At 38.5% G+C, this 18,434-nt stretch overlaps 1 protein-coding gene across 1 annotated transcript in view; it reads right to left on the reverse strand.

The window, feature by feature from the left end:
• Positions 1-18,434, reverse strand: part of ITGA2 (integrin subunit alpha 2) — a 102,669-nt gene that overhangs the window by 73,079 nt on the left and 11,156 nt on the right. The window contains exon 2 of the mRNA XM_045903519.3: positions 2,444-2,564. Within this exon, the coding sequence (XP_045759475.1) occupies positions 2,444-2,564 (121 nt within the window). The remainder of the gene's footprint in view (positions 1-2,443; positions 2,565-18,434) is intronic.

Genomic DNA, 18,434 nt, shown 5'->3' on the forward strand with positions numbered 1-18,434 from the left:
GACACAATTCATGGAGCACAAGGGTGAGGGGATGAATTATGAGATGGGACAGGCAGACTGAGACCAGATCATGGAAGATCCTTTAAGGAATTTTAATGTATTCTAATTGCAGTAGGAAGCCACAGAGGGCTTTAGTCTAGGCAGTAACATTGTTTGAATCATGTATTTAATAGTCCACAAGGCTGCCCCGAGGGGTAAGAAGGGAAGCAGGGGGCGGGGTGAGAAGTGGTTGCCGCAGGACCCACAAGGGCTCATTGGCTTTGAGCAGGGGCTGCAGGGAAGTTGGGGGAAACCAATGGTCTGTTATCACATGTAATTTGGTGGTGGCGTCAACAGGACCGGCTAATGGATGAGATATGGGGGGGCATGACAGGAAAAGAGGAGTCGAGGATTTTTGGTCTCATCAGCTGGTGCAAAAAATCAGGTATTTGTTTAAGTTTGCTGTGTTAAGCTTGGTATGTCTAGTAGGCATTCATGTAGTGATGGTTCTTATGGGTGTCTACAGTTCAGGAAAGAATCGGGGCTGGACATAAAAAATTGTGGGTCATCAGCAACTTCATCTTCTAGATTCCAAGGTCAAACTATACCAACCATAACATCTTTCTAGCCTTTTGACTACAGTTTATTGTTATCAAAGCATAATAATATAATTGCTAGAGATGCCCTCTCATATCCCAAATGATGTCAATAATTGCTACACTTTGGGTTTTCAACCAGATCATTCTTATCCTTCCAGATGACTGACAAACTGCAGTGTATCTTACTTTCCAAGTCTCCTCATATTAGTTAATGCTTTTCTCCTGACTATTCATCTCCTCCCCTTAAGACCCACCTCATGATTCACCTCCTTCAAGATGCCTTCTGAAACACAATACCCTCTTGAGTGATACTTTCATTTCGTTTCTTTATCACACAGATGGGGATGCTCCAAAATGTGAATAATTTGGATTTTAAATGTGTCTTTGAATTTAATTTTTTGAGCATCATACATAAGTTCTCACAGAAAAAAAGATTATTAATTATAGCTCTTACTTGATAAGCCAACAATAGCCTATTCAATCGTTGGAAAGAACTCTAAAGGATCCAGATTGGAAGCTCCAGGGGTAAGTCTGGAACCTTCTGCTGGAACAGGGAGTTAAGGTTCCAGTGATAAGACTCTTGTGACCAGTGAACATCAACACTGGCAAGAGAGGAGCTACAGTTCTACTTAAAGACAACTTTCAGAATTATCTGAATACCCCTGCATTGGAGGGGGAGATGAACCCTGCATTGATTTTCAATATTTTTATGGGAAATTTAAGCCAGCAATGGGAGTCTATATTTCCATATCCATGAAGGTAGTGTGTTTAAATGTAACCATTAAACAGCATCAAAAAACTGGGGGCACTTTCATGCAGAAACAAATGATGCAGATGCACTAGAGAAAGGCAACTTTATAATTTTGCACAAAGGCTTGTGAGGGTCCTGTGCCACACAGTGGAGGGAAGGGTGACTTAGAATGAAGCCAGTAGATAAAGCCTTGCTGAAGGAAAAAATTTAGGGAGAAAGTCTAGAAATCTAGAAATGGCCAAGAGGCAGCATCAGCTAGCTGACCATTTACAAAGCTCAATGGTGGATACCAGTTTACAGAATAAGAGATGAAGACAACTGTATCTATCTATCTATCTATCTATCTATCTATCTATCTATCTATCTATCTATCATCTACTTATCTACCTATCTATCCATCCACCCACCTATCTATCCCTTTCTTCCTCCTTCCCTCCTTTCATCTGTTAATTAAATGGTCAAAACTGCTACTATGAATTTACTATGGAATATTTAGGAAAAGTTTTCTATCTAGGTTTTTTTTTTAAAGATTTTATTTATTTATTTGACAGAGAGAGAGAGAGATAGCGAGAGCAGGAACACAAGCAGGGGGGGTGGGAGAGGGAGAAGCAGGCTCCGACGCGGGCCTTGATCCCAGGACACTGGGATCATGACCCGAGCCCAAGGCAGACGCTTAACGACTGAGCCATCCAGGCACCCCTCTATCTAGGTTTTTAAAAAGTACCATTACAGGGCGCCTGGGTGGCTCAGTCGTTAAGCGTCTGCCTTCGGCTCAGGTCATGATCCTGGGGTCCTGGGATCGAGTCCCACATCGGGCTCCCTGCTCGGCGGGAGGCCTGCTTCTCCCTCTCCCACTCCCCCTGCTTGTGTTCCTGCTCTCGCTGTCTCTCTCTGTCAAATAAATAAAAAATCTTTAAAAAAAAAAGTACCATTACACCATCTCATTAATTATCAATCTGAAAGTTATCAACTCTCAAGGACAAATTCTTCATTTAAGGATATTTGAGGGCTATCTATTAATAATACATTCATGTACCAATTTGAACAAGCTATTAGAGTTAAATATTAAATTTATTTAGTATTTTTATTTAAATCATAAAAAGAATATTCTTACCAGTTGCCTTTTGGATTTATAAACTGCTGCACTGCATAGCCAAACTGTTCACTTGAAGGACCGGAAAATATCTTTGCTTCTAGGAGACCAACATTGTATGCCATACAACAATTTAAAACGCCTATTAAGAAAGATGAAAACATAGTCCATATTTACAATTTGTGAATATAAGTTTGTAATATAATTCTCAAAGGCCACTTAAAAACTTGTTTTATATAATAATTCTTCTTCTTACTAGTGTTTACCAAGAAATAATAGCTACTGCTTTTTAAGTACTTATTTGTGGCTCTGGTACCATGCTAAATACTTTATATGCATGATTCATCATCTCATTCAACCTCACAGCATCCTTAGGAGATGATTATTAATATTATATTTGTTTTGCAGAGATTTCTAAGGTTCCTGGAGATAAGTATGTCTCACAGGTGGAAAGGAATAAGGGTAAGGGCAGGATTTGAACACAGGGCTGTCTGATTCAATAGCTTAATTCTAAAACCACATATTACTTCTAGAGACTCTTAAGTAACTTCAATTCTGTTTGTCCTTCCTAACACAGTAAGGCTCCAATCTGCCCAAGGGCAGAAGCTGAAGGCTATTTACTTTTCCTCCTAAATTCCCCTGAAGATTTTGATATGGATTCTATATGAAATATCTGTTGGAAATGCATGGCTTCTTCAAAGGAGGAAGAAAAATCACAGCTCCTTGAAAATTATATGATTTTCTTTCAGAAGAGATCATTTTTGAGGATGAAAATGTAGGGGATGGTGTCCTATCACTTTTATTCCACTGAGAACTGTCAAAAGTGGTTTTGGTTTTTGATGCTTCTTTCTCAGTGCTCAAGAAACGATAATCATTTTCAAAAACAACAAAGACTTTGATAGGATAAGGCCCTGATAGACTTTTTGAAAAACCTTATTTGTGATGGAAAGGGAATAGGGGAACGAGTAAGGTTGATGGCTGTCAGACCTTCATTCTGGAGAAAGCAAGCCATGTGGATATAAATGCCATCTGTGGAGATGGGGGTACACTTCATGCTGTCTGCCATCAGTGTTTATTTTTGCAGACACTGAAGGCAGAAGTGGGTTCTTTGAAACTGACATCCAAGTTCTATTAATATGTGTTTCCGTGAGATAATATCCCACTTTCTGGGCAGGAATGAAAGTACAGAGTATTTCATAAATCTATTGTTTCAGGCATGGAAAGGCTGGAGGAAGAGGGCCTGCTCCTCCATGGGGCCTGGGTACTTCTGGGAGCTGATTCTGCGCAGTGCACCAAAGGAATTATGAAGTCAGTGATAAAGCTTTGGGGACTTAAGGTAGTTAACGTGCTTCTCTATGTGCCAAAGTCATTCTACCACAGATCTCTTCATTCAAGAGAGCTCAGCTCATTATTTATTAGAAATGTCACCCAGGAAGAAAAAGACAAAGAGTAATTTTGAAATACTCTGTGATAAAATCTGCATAGCTCTACATTTGCAAATTTTCTCCTTAACATCTATTTTTCACATGTACCATTCTTCCTTCTTATTTTTCAGGAAATAAAATGCAGAAGAAAATAACGTAGCAAATTAATCATGGAATGAGAATTGACATTCAGAATACTGGTGTTTTCAAACAACAGTTTAACTTCACCCCATTATGCAGAACTCAATAAATGCTATTTAATTATGTTACCAATTATCTAACATACTAGTAAAAGCTTGGGGAGATGATGTCAAATGCTCCTCCTTTTCTAATATCTAATGCTGGAAAGGCCATATATGATATAATGGCATCATTTTAATTAATTAGAACCATTAATTAGGCCTCAGCAGATCATGTAATGACACAAAATCACATTGAAATTCATTTTATCATCTAGCAGTTAAATTTCAATTTATACGTGTTATATATAAATATATACTTTATATATTAATATATAAATATATACATATATGTATGTGTATATACACATATACACATGTATATATATACATATATAAAATATTATTCAAAAATATAAATCAGATCACTCATTTCTCTGCTAAAAATATCCCAGTATCTTTTATTTATTATTTTTTTTCTTAAGTATAATTAACATACAGTATTATAATAGTTTCAGGCATACAATATAATTCAACAGTTCTATACATTATTCAGTGCTGATCTCCGTAAGTGTGCTCTTAGTCCTTTGTATCTATTTCACCCATCCCCTAGTCCACTTTGCCTACCTCCCCTTTGGCAACTACCAGTTTGTTCTCTGTGTTTAAGAGTCCGCTTTTCTGTTTGTCTCTTTTTTTCTTTGTTCATTTGTTTTGTTACTTAAATTCCACATATGAACAAAATCATACCATATTTGTCTTTCTTAGACTGATTTATTTCACTTAGCATTATATCCTCTAGGTCCATCCATGTTGTTGCAAATGGCAAGATTTCATTCTTTTTTTATGTCCAACTAATATTCCATAGTAGTATTTATATATATGTGTGTGTATAAAAATGTGTGTATATATACATGTACATGTATATATGTATATATAAATATACATACACACATACCACATCTTCTTTACCCATTCATCTATTGATGGACACTTGGGTTGCTTCCATATCTTGGCTATTGTAAATAATAAACATTGGGATACATGTATCTTTTCTAATTTGTGTTTTTGTATTCTTTGGGTAAATACCAGTAGTGGAGTTACTGGATCAATGGTAACTCTATTTTTAATTTTTTGAGGAAGCTCCATACTGTTTTCCACAGTGGCTGCACAAAATTACATTCCCACAACAGTGCATGAGGATTCCTTTCACTCCACATCTTTGCCAACCCTTGTTGTTTCTTGTGTTTTTGATTTTAGTCATTCTGACAGGTGTGAACTAGTACCTCATTGTAGTTTTGATTTGCATTTCCCTGATGATGAGTGACGTTGAGCATCTTTTCATGTGTTTGTTGGCCATCTGTATATCATCTTTGGAGAAATGTCTGCTCATGTCTTCTGCCCATTTTTAATTGGATTTTTTTTTTTTTGGTGTGGAATTTTACAAGTTCTTCACACACACACACACACACACACACACACACCCTTATTGGGTATATCACTTGCAAATATCTTCTCGTATTCAGTGGATTGTCTTTTTGTTTTCTTGATGGTTTCTTTCACTGTGCAGAAGCATTTTATTTTGGTATAGTCCCAATAGTTTAATTTTGCTTTTATTTCCTTTCCCAGGGGAGACATATCTGGAAAAATGTTTCTACAGTGATGTCAAACAAATTGCTGCCTATGTTTTCTTCTAGGAATTTTATTTTTTCAGGTCTCACATTTAGGTCTTTCAACCATTTTGAGTTTATTTTTGTGTATGGTGTAAGAAAATGGTCCAGTTTCCTTCTTATGCAAGTAGCTGTTCAGTTTTTCCAACATTCTTTGTTGAAGAGGCTGTCTTTTTCCTATTTTATGTTCTTGCCTCCTTTGTCATAGAAATATCCCAATGTCTTATCAGTACACTGAGAATAAAATCCAATTTCTTACCATGGTTTCAAAGGTCATTCATGATGTGACCTTGTGTATCTGGTGACTTCACTTTCGCCACCCTCCTTCCTCACTATGTCTCAGCCACACTGGCTTTCCTTCTGCTCTTTGAACACAAGCAGCTCATTCTGCTTATGGCCTTTGCAGCTGCTTGACCCACTGCTTACATTTTCTTCCCAGCTCAGCATCTATGTCTTGGCATCTATTCATTATTTAGGTCTCTGCTCTACTCGTAGAGACTTCCCCTGACTCCTCTATCTAGCAGCAACATTCTACTCCATCAATATACCATTATCACAGCACCAATTACCTGAAATTATCTTATGTATCTGCATTATTTTGTGTCTGTCTCTGCCTAGTAAGACCTAAACTCCTTGTAAGCTCAAATTTTATTTCATTTATTCATTCTTATTTTCTCAACACCTAGTATAGTTCATTTGTTGAATGAAATGAATTTTTAATTAATATATGCTCTTCAATGATAATTTGGAATATAGAGAAATTTAGAGGAAGAAAGATCACTCATAGCCATATCATTTTAATGCAAGTGCAGTGAATTTGGATATATTGCCTTCCAACATTTTTTCCTCATTTAAACCATAAACTTGTATCATACTATTTCTTAATGCTTATGTCTGCATACCTATTCAGAATCATTTTGACTCATTTGATCCCCCATGAAACCTTGTGAAGAAGCAAAATGTAGCTATTATTACCAATGTATAAATAAGGAGGTTAGATACCATTCTTGCTCAGTGTCACACAATTGGTGGCTGAGCTCTGAGTCTAGGTCTGGCTCATTTTCTCAACCTTACTGTCCAGAACTTCCTTCATAAATGGTCTGCTCATTTCCTCACTAAATATATCATTTTCCATTGCCAGTCCTTATTCCATTGATCCTAAAGCTCTTCTTTCCTGCTAATTCAATCCTCCCCTCAAGACCATGCCTCTTTTGATAAACCTGGACAATCTCAGTTCACTATACTTATTTCTCTTCAGATATATATCTACAACTCACTATCTATGTCATCATTTCACACTTAGCCTGTGATAGCTAATTAGCTTATGTAAATTTATTTATTTATTTATTTAAAGATTTTATTTATTCATTTGAGAGGGAGAGAGACAGAGAGACCACAAGCAGGGGAAATGGGAGAGGGAGAAGCAGGCTTCCTACTGAGCAGGGAGCCCGATGCAGGACTCGATCCCAGGACCTGGAGATCATGACCTGAGCCAAAGGCAGATGCTTAACCATCTGAGCCACTCAGGCTCCCCTAGCTTATGTAAATTGAATGTATGTATTCTGTCTAATTCAATGTCTATTCCTTCTTTACAGTCCAATTGTGTAGAGAAATATGTTTCTATATCTGTTCTTATAACTTAACTGGATGGTATGGAAAATAACAACCATATTTGGTTCATCGTGTTCCCTTTCCCCACAACCATGCCCATATGTCTGAACCCACTGATAAATGGATCATTCAATACATATTTATCTAGCTCCTTTGTGCCAGGCATTTTCTAGTCCCTGGGGATATAGCAATGAACAAAACAGACAAGATCCCTGTTGTCTTTGAGTTTCTTTCTGGTAATTTGAGTAAAAAACAAATAATTACATCATAATGGGATGAGTATTAAATTTCAGAGAACTACAAAGAACCCTAAACCAAAAGTTGAGAGAAGGGTAATTCTAAGTTTGAAGGTTTCATGGAAGAGGTGGCAATTAATCTGGACCTTGGAGGATGAGCTGAAATTCATGACATAAAGAGGCAGGCAAAGGTCATTCCAGGCACAAAGAACATCCTGCTCAGCCATATAGAGATGTGAAAGAGCAGCTCTATTTTCAACTTTTTGAGGAACCTCCATTCTGTTTTCCAGAGTGGCTGCACCAGCTTGCATTCCCACCAACAGTTACCCTATGACCCAGCAATTGCACTACTGGGTATTTACCCCAAAGATACAAATGTAGTGATCCGAAGGGACACCTGCACCCTAATGTTTATAGCAGCAATGTCCACAATAGCCAAACTATGGAAAGAGCCCAGATGTCCACTGACATGAATGGATAAAGAAGATGCAGTACACACACACACACACACACACACACACACACACACACACACAGGAATATTATGCAGCCATCAAAAATGAAATCTTGCCATTTGTAATGATGTGGATGGAACTAGAGGGTATTATGCTAAGTGAAATAAGTCAATCAGAGAAAGACAAATATATGATCTCAGATATGTGGAATATAAGAAAAAAAAAAACAGAACATCATAAGGGAAGAGAGGAAAAATAAAATAAGACGAAACCAGAGAGGGAGACAAACCATAAGAGACTCCAAACTGAGGGTTGCTGGAGGGGAGGTGGTTAGGGAGATGGGGTAACTGGGTGATGGAAATTAAGGAGGGCACGTGATGTAATGAGCATTGGGGTATTATATAAGACTGATGAATCACACGCCTGTACCTCTGAAACCAATAATACATTATATGTTAATTAATTGAATTTAAATAAAAATGTTTTTAATTAAAAAAAAGAGATGTGAAAGAGAGGAGTATGGGATAAAAAATTGGCACAGAAAGTCATAGATTGTTTCATTAATTTATACATTTCCAGTTCTATGTTAGATGCAGTGAGTTTCAAGGTGACTTGAGCTTTGCCCTGCCAGGGACATATCATTACCCAAAGTGTAAATCATCCCTCCTTGTCCTTAAGTGAATAGTAGAAGTACAATAATAGTGCCGCAAACTCAACATATTTAACAAAGGTACTTTGTTGTGCATTTGTTGACAGTAATGAAGTCCAAGTACTCCAGTGAATCTCAGTAAAATTTACTGCACATATAAGCACTGTATCCCCTGGAAGTCTAACTCATTTCCTCTATGTCCACAATCCTTGTTGATTATAACCTGGCTTGTTGCCATTTTCATATCCATAGGCAAGCCAGATAGATAAATCACCTTGATTAATGCAAAATTCGTTTATCTTCCATTCATTTAAAATTTTTTTGAGAACCGCCTGCCCTGAGAATTCCTGCTCATCTCTGAAATAAGTGGGGAGCCTTAAAATTTAAGAATTAGCTTCAGCAAATATGAAATTAGTTCTCCCACTTTATTCTGGAACCCAATTTTAAGTTATAAGATAATTCAAAAGAGAAATATATGTTTGGTGATCAGATTAGTTAACCCAGTTTTGTTCTCATAATGTAGTGAAGCTCAGATAGGAAAAAAAATATTTCGAAAACCAGAGCAGAAATAAATATATAAAACAAAACAGGTCATTCTATATTCAACAACAACAATTTGGCAGCAGAAGTTTATTGACTTCCAAAATATCATTGTAAGAGATTAATGATACATATTTGTAGTAAAAGATGGCAGAAGGAGGGTCTAATTTGTGTGGTCAATGCAAAATTTAAACATGTCTACATATGTTGACGGGCTGGTGGGGCAGGCTTTGCGTGGAAAGGCTTCACTTGCAAAAAGGTCCAAGGAAATTTAAGGGAAGAAATTCATGTTAAGAGAAGAGAGTCAAGGCCAAAAGCAAGAGGCAGATTTGGGAAGAGTGTGGTGTTTTTAACTAGGGCACTCAGATTGCACTTTGGCCCATTCCTGCAGATGTATGCTGGCATTTCACGGGGGAAATATCTCTGTTAACCAGTAAACAAAAATGTAAGAACTCTTCCAGTGATAAAATAACTAAGTCATGGAGATGTAATGTACAGCATGGTGAGTACAGTTAAAAACACTGTATTGTATATTTGACAGTTGTTAAGAAAGTGAATCTTGAAAGTTCCCATCGTAAGAAAAAACTTTGTAATTATGTGTGGTGATGGATATGAACTAGACTTACTGTGGAGATAATTTCACAATACATACTTATATAGAATCATTATGTTGTACACCTAAAAGTAATATAATGTTATGTCAATTACATCTCAATAAAAAAATAAAATCTAAATTAATCATTATATAGATAGATATAGATGTAGATCTATAAACTGGTCCTCCTCAGAAGCTGCAGAGGGCTGACAGGTGCAGGGGCACAGAGCAGTGAGTCAGGCATTGCAGGGGCAGCAGGAAGGTGTTACTAAGTCACCAAGACACAGGGGGAACACTCTTAGGGGACAGCAACAGTTCCCAGGAAAACTAGGCTTAAGAGTCCAGGAGAAACACTCTCATCTAAATCAGGGACAGGGGAGACTCCAGGTGTGGTCTGTCCTGGAGCAAAATTTCTCTCCATCTGTGGTTCTATGAACCTTGAAAAACAGAGTTGTCTGCTTCTAAAATAGAGTGGTAGGACAAGGATGTGACAGACATTTCCATTTCAAAAGGGAGAAATTAGAAGGAATGATGGGTCACAGGTACCAAGAAAGTTTAACCTAGCAGGTCAAATTCCATTAGGTTTCAAGGCCTGAGGTCCACAACAGCTCTACTGGCCTCTGCTTCAGTACCAGGGGGCAGCATTCCTGCTGAAACAACATTCCTAAAAGCTTGTAGGTCTCCTGTGTACACCATGGGGATCTAGGCCATTACACAAGAGAGCTCTCCACAGACCTTCCTTGGATAACTCCATCTCTATCCCCGGCCTCTGCCGAGATGGTTGAGAGGATCCATGGATCACATGCCTAATCTGTTCTGCAAAATTTTCCAACCACAGCTTTGGCCTTTTCTTCAGAGCAACACTTTCTTAACAATGAGTCTCCTAATATTAGCTTTTATTTTTGTAATCTGGGTAGGCTGAAAGTCTCTCATATCATTAAATATTGTTCTGTTTTGTTGAACAGTTTCTTTCTCAATTTATCTCCTTTGTCTTGCATCTTACTACATTCAGTTAGGAAAAAGCAGGGCTGCACCTTCAACATTTTGCTGGGAAATCTCCTCAGCCAAACATCTACATTCATTGCTTGAAAGCTCTGTTTTCCACACAACTGGAGGACACAATTAGCCCAAATTTTCTGCCATGATATAACAAGGGTTACCTTCCCTCCAGTTTCCAATAGCATGTTCCTCATTTCCTTCTTGAGAACTTCACCAGAAGCAGCTTCAACATTCCTGTTTCTACCAATGGTCTCCATAAGGCAATCTTCAAAGACCCTCTATCCAAATAAGGTAATATACACAGATTTTGGGGGCAAGGATGTAGACATATCTTTTGGGGGGTACCATTCAACTTCATACAATGAGTATGCCAAGAACGTTAAGATCCTGACTGCTGTTTACGTCGGCCATTTCTCAGGGTTGTGTTTACAGTGAGCAGCCTTGATGGATGAGCTAAGAGCTCCCTCCAGGACAAAGAATAGGCTTGATGACTTCTTGCTGTAAAATAGCAGGTTCTTGTCTTGTAATGCAGCCTAGTGTGGATGCAGGCATCCATTTGGACCCCTTTACCTAGTTACCATGAGACTTCATGGAGAAGCAGAAGGGTTCCTGATGTAAACATGCTCGTGTGCATGCTGCTTGTTGTGCGATAAGAAAGTCGTTTGTCTCTGACTCAGAAATATCATGTCATCTGTCAGCATCAATGAAATGGTAACAGGCTAATGTATTAACTTGTACCTAGGACGCAATCAAATACTAGACCTGACAGAGTGGAGAACAAAAACTCCACAGTCAGGAAGTTGGAGGTTGAATGACAATGAAAATGGATACCTCCTGGGAGTTCAGAGAACTCTTGGAATAACATTGTATTTTCCTATAAGGGCGGAATAGGAATTTGAAGGAGTCTTATCTCAATTTTAAGAAGTGGAGAGACTCTGATCTACATCTGGGTAATAATTCCCTGCCTCATGGTTTGTGTCTACCTTTATTTTTAAAAAAATTTTTAAAAAGATTTTATTTATTTATTTGATAGAGAGAGAGCAAGCAAGAGAGCACAAGCAGGGGGAGCTGCAGAGGGAGAGAGAGAAGCAGACTCCTTGCTGAGCGGTAGTCTCAATCTCAGGACCCTGAGATCATGACCTGAGCCAAAGGCAGATGCTTAACTGACTGAGCCACCAAGGCACCCATGTCTACCTTAAAAAAAAAAAAAAGTGTATGCATGTATCATTTATTTAACAATTACTCTGTGTTCATATTAAAGAAATATGTGCATCACTTCCATGGCCAGAGGTAAATCTATTAATATATTATTGAGGCTACAGGGGTGTTATGGATGAATTGCATCCCCCCAAATTCCTCTGTTGAAACCCCAAGTCCTAATGTGACTATATTTAAAGCTAGGGTCTTTAAGGAGGTAATTAAGGTTAAAAGAGGTCATAAGGGTAGGACCCTAATCTGATAGGACTAGTGTCCATATAAGGAGAGGAAAAGTACCAGAGAGTTCTCTCCCCATGTGATCACTGAGGTAAGGCCATGTGAGGACACAACAAGAAGGCAGCAGTCCACAAGCCAGAAAGAGAGGTCTCACCACAAACCAACCCTGATGGCCCTTTGGTCTTGGATGACCAGTCTCCAGAACTGTGAGAAAATAAATTTCTGTTGTTAAAGCCACCCAGTCTGTGATACTCTGTTAATGAGTAGACTAAGACAGGGAGAAATCAGCTTATATCAGAAATTTTCAATTTATTATTCTGAGTTTCAAAGATAATTCTGTCAATCCATATATGTGCATATATAAATACAGGACAGATATATACTAATTCCACTTTAAAGTTCATATTTTGTGTGGAAAAAAAAATCCAAGTTCTTTTCCTGACAAAGTAACTGCATCAAGTCTTGGACTACTGTGGCATGTAGTTGGATGATTTTGAGGTCCTTTCACATTTTTTGATCTTGCAGGCAATGAACATCTTCAAAATTCTCCTTAAATTTATTTATTATGACTTAGTGCCTCCTGATAACTCAACAGATTCTCTTTTTTTCATAAAGATGTCATCTGGCAGACTCACTGTTTCCTAGTGGCCAAGAGGACTGGGAATACCCCCTCATCAATCCACTTCCTGTTTTCACAGTTTATTCCTAAATTCCTTCTGTGTAAAAGGAGAAGTTCTCCTTCTCTCTCTCTCTCTCTCTCATTCTCTCTCTCACAGAATAGCATTTTTGTGCATTTAGCAAGTCAATGCCTGCTGAATAACCTGCTCAGTAACAAGATATGCCTCTCATATCCTGAGGCAATGTATGGAAACAACAGGCATAACTGAAGTGAATATTTCCTCTATTAAATCTCTGTTCACAGGCCACTTCTCTATGAACTTTGGTTCTGGTCTTCCCCTACCATTCAAGCCTGCATACACCCTACTTCTAACTCCCTTGATACTTGCCATTTGCATCTCCTGTTGTGGTGTGCTATCTTAAAATGTTACTCCACTGTTCTCGTGTGTGAGTTCTTCCTGCAGAGCTGTGACATCATTCCCTCCCCTGTCTGATCTCACCTCCTGCCCTATCCCCTCAGCCCACTCAGCTGGACTCTGGCTCTTCCTTAAATACACTCTGACCTCCGGCCTTTTGCATTCAGTCCCTCGGCATGGAATATTCTTTTCCCAGAAAGTGTCACCTTCTCTCTCGCTGCCCTTCTGTTTGCATCAAACACCAATCTATCAGAGCTGTCTTTCCTCTCTACCTGTGGTGGGCAGGGGGCTCCCAGTGATCCATATCTGCTGCTGTACATGCCTTTGTGTGACCATCTCCCCTGTGACTTCAAACCAATAGAATTGAGATTCAAAACATAGAATTGAAGTCTAGGATAGATCACTTCTGTGATTATATTACATAAGACTGTAACTTCTGTCTTGCTAGCAGATGCTCTCTCTCTTTGTCTTTGATGAAGCAAAGAGATGCCCAGGGCAAGGAACTCAGGGCAGCCTCCAGTGGGAGCCAGAGAGGAACTGAGGCCCTCAGTCCAACAGCCCTGGAGAAAATCAATTCTGCCAACAATCAAAGTGAGCAGAAGTGGATCCTTCCTCAGGGGAGCATTCAGACAAGGCCCCAGCCCTGGGCCACATCTTGAGTACAGCTTTAAGAGATACCCTGACTCAGAGGACTCTAGTGAAGCCAGGCCCAAATTCCTGACCCACAGAAATTATAAGATAATAAATGTATATTATTTTAAGTCATTGCCTATGTGGTAATTTGTTATGTTGTCATAGATAACTAATACATAAGCCCATTTAAAATGATACCTGCCCGTTTCCCACCCCCTGCCCGGCATTCTCATTCCCCTTATTCTGCTGTGTTTTGAATAATGCATCACTACCTCACATGTTATACATCTATTTCTTTTATTTGTCTGCCTCCCTCATTTGAATCTGTACAGGGAGATCTAAGTTTTGCTGGAATTGAAACTTCTACAATTTGGGGCAGAGTGACTCTTTAAGGAAAGAAAATTACAAAATTATGAAATAAAATTCAGGCATTAAATACTTAATTACGATGAGAAAAGCAATCCTAGCAAATTACATATTTTTAAAAGCTGAAAAATCTGAAAAAACAATATATATTTTACTGATTGCCTAACATACTTCTGTAATACCCTTTTCCTACAGTTTTTGGCCTCTATATCTTTTAATCACCTCTCCACTTGACAATTTATGAAATCATGTTTTCTAAAAAGTATTCAATATGTTTTGGCATGGTAAGTTGAATCTTTTTAAAAAAAGATTTATTTATTTATTTATTTATTTATTTATTTATTTATTTATTTATTTATTTTTTAGAAGGGTGGGTGGGAAAGGGCAGAGGGAGAGAGAGCCTTAAGCAGACTCTGCACTGAGCACAGAGCCTAACTCAGGGCTTGATCCCATAACCCCAAGATCATGACCTGAGCCCAAACCAAGAGTAGGATGCTTAACCAACTGCACCACCCAGGTGCTCAGACATGGTAAGTTGAATCTTAAAAAACGTTTATTATTTATAGTTAAGGAAGTTCCTTTCATTTTTATAATTCCTATTTGTAATGTCATGTGAATGTATAGGACTGTTTTCCAATATCGTACAGGAGCTATAATATTTTAAGTTCCCTCAAGTTTTCTTTACAGGGATTAATCCAGAAAATCTTCGAATTGGTGACATTTCTCAACCACTTTGTTGTTGACATCTTTGTTGAAGTATGTTAGGGCACAAAAGAGACAGTGACCTCAACTTTCCCATGTCAGGCTGTGTGAACACTTGGGAAGGGGCCTGCAGAGTAAGGGTCCCTGAAACTTAAGCTTCTCTTGTTTTATGGTAAGTCTGTTTTTGTCCCTAACAGTAGGGAATCTGCCTATGTTGTTTACTGCTGTATTCCCCAGTATTCAGAAGAGTGCCCAGTCCATGGTTATGGATCAATAATAATCAACTGGAATGACAAACTGCTGATTGTTTCACCTTCTATCTAACAATAACATATAATGGGAGATCAATATCTAACAATAACATATAATGGGAGATCAATAAAGACCAGCTTAGTTAATAAATATGAGTTCTGGACTGGTTCAAAGGAAGATGCTTGAATGCAGGCTACTGAGAAGATACACAGATAGATGGATGAAAAGGTAGATTAGTAAATATACAGACATTTTATTTTCTATTTAGAATTTTAGAGAACATTTAACTGTGTTTTATTTATCTAGCTATAGGTGAACCCTGAAAAGAAGAGGGACTATTTGGGGGGTGATGGGGTAGCAGAAGTATGCCAGTGCTAGAAGTATAAGGATTTTTTTTTTAAACTGAAAAATCCACATACTGGGCAAGACCAACAGTATCTCATAGTGCCTAAGAGCTTAGGGTTTGAATAGCTCTGTGATCTTGGGCAAGTTCCTCATCCTAAATATAAGCCACCACTTTTTCACCTGTGAAATAGATATAACACACAAATCTACCTCATCGTGATCAAACAATGCATTTAAAACTCTCAACCCAGTGCCTAGCAAATGATGAGCACTTAGTAAAGACAGCTGATTTTGTTTGTTTTTTTCACTATTAATATCATTATATGTTACCAAGGATAGCATGATTTTTGTGAAGTTTACAAAGACATACCAATTTGTGATCCCACCTTCACCTCTACCATGAAAAGCATATTCTAAATGAATTTCCATTTAAGTTTTTGAGAACTGGTGTATAATAGATAGGAGGATGACACATTACTGCATTTTGCTGAGGCATACCCAAAGTGTACCACAAAAGCCATCAGTTGGTGGATCCTTCAGGAAGTCGCACAATCAGGAAGTGGGGTTACTCAGATCCTGACTTTAAACTTTGGAAACAGACTTCAAACTCTAAAGTGTAGCTAGTCATTACTTAGAATATTTATGACGATGACAAATGGTCACAGGTCACATTAGATCATTTGAACACATACACAACGACAGGAACTCATTTTCAATAGCATTGTCTTCATACTAAAAGGACAAAAATGCAGAAATAACGTAGAAAGCCCTCTCCTGCCCCTAAAAAAACGCAAAGCAAGTAAACTTGGAAATTATAGGCTCTCTAGAAATGACCATATACCGTATACAGATTTAAGCTCTGTGATGCCTGGCTTATAGCTACAGTGCTTAAAAAAAAAAAAAAAAAAAAAAGGTGCAAAATCCAAAAGCATAAGATGACCTTTACAACTGCTTAACATTTTCTACAGCAGCATAACATTTTCCCTCTTTCATTAAGAAAAATGCAATTTTTCTTTAAAAGACTGTTTTCAGTGTTAAATGTAAATTCAGTAAGGATCTAGGTGCTACCTTTTACCTGTACAGGTGATGTTAGAATGGAAAAGCAGAGCTCCTGAGGGGCTGCCTTGAATCCTCCCCAATTCCCCCAGGGTCTGACACAGCTGCTCTGGGATCGGACTACATAAAGTTCCTTAAACAGATCTCTTCAATAAATGAATGATGATAAAAATAGATGAATACCAAGTATATGGACTTTTAAAAAATAGCATTGTATATGCTTTTCCAGTTTGCAAAATACTTTGCCGTTCATAATCCCCTTTGATCCTCCCATTGACCCAGAAATGTAGGGAATAGTTCGCCTGTGATATGCAAAGTCACCAGGAAAAATGGCATTTAGTTTACTCTTCAGTGCTGGAGTTCTTTCCACAAGGCCACGAACATTAAATGTGCCTAATACGGGCACACTTTGTTGTATTGCACTTCACTTTATTGAGCTTTAGGTTGCGGTTTTTACCAATTGAAGGACTGTTGGCAACCCTGTGTCTAGCAAGTCTATTGGGCACATTTTTTTCCAACAGCATTTGCTCACTTCATGTCTCTGTGTCGTATTTTGGTAATTCTTGCAATATTTCAAACTTTTCCACTATTATTATATTTGTTATGGTGATCTGTGATCAGTGATTCTGACTTGCTGAAAGCTCAGATGATGATGAGCACTTTTTAGCAATAAAGTATTTTAAAATTAAGGCATGTACTTTTTGGGGACATAATGTTATCACACACTTAAGAGATGACAGTATAGTCTAAACATAACTTTTGTATACACTGGAAAACAAAAAAATTATTTAACTCACTTTATTGCAATATTTGCTTTATTGTGGGGGTCTAGAACTGAAGCCCCATTGTCTCTGAGGTACATCTGTACACGTTTGTTTATTGTAGTTGTTCTCAGCTGGGAGAATTTTGTCCCTCGGGGGCACTTTGTAATGTCTGGACCTATTTTTGGTTGTCACACTTGGGGGGGGTGGCTACCAGCATCTAGTGGGTGAAGGCCAATGATGCTGCTCAATATCCTACAGTGCACAGGACAGCCCCTCCACCCACCCCCACCTGCCCAGCAGGAATAGATAATTTCTGGACCCAATGTCAATAAGGCCCATGTTGAGCAACTCTGATGTAAACAATGAACTGTCTCGTAAGCACCATTAAGTTGATTAAGTTACTGCGGTGGTTTAAAATCTGTCTGGGAATTACTTGACACTCTTCCCATCAAGAGGATAGTGTCCTTCCTCAGAATCTAGACGAGACTTTATGATTGCTTTGATGAATAGAGGAAGTTGCATGATTTCTGAGTCTACGTTAGAAAAGGCCATGCAGTTTCTGCCAGTTTGGGGGAAGGGAGGGAACACAAGCCTTTGGATCCCTGAGTCATCCTGCAGGAAGTCAGGCTATCAGAGGGTGCCATGAGGGCAAGGCCCCCTGATGGGGCCACACAAAGAGAGAGCTGCCCGCCCTCTGACAGTAACCACATGAGAAACCTCAGGCCAGAACTGCCCAGCCAAGCTATTCCCAAAGTCCTACTCAAGAAACCGTGAGAGATAACAAATGATGGTTGTCATTTTGAGCCACTAAGTTTTAGGGTGAGGGCTTACATGGCAAAAGCTCACCAGAACAATCTCCAAATTTGGTTGCTTGAAGTCAAGTGCTCTGGCAAACAGAATGTCCTCTCTCTCCCCCTAAACCGGTCTGACCCATGGAAGCACGGAAATCTTAACTAGAGGTCTGCCACTCCCCAAGTGCAATGGATTATAATCAGCCTATGGGAAATAGGTCACCAAAGGGGGGAGGGGGTTGTCAAAGAGATTTTTGGAAGAAATTCTAAGAGCATTTTG

Source organism: Mirounga angustirostris, unplaced genomic scaffold (genome assembly GCF_029215605.1).
Source record: "Mirounga angustirostris isolate CCGP_5_RB_7025 unplaced genomic scaffold, mMirAng1.0.hap1 SCAF_7, whole genome shotgun sequence".
NCBI lineage: Eukaryota > Metazoa > Chordata > Mammalia > Carnivora > Phocidae > Mirounga > Mirounga angustirostris.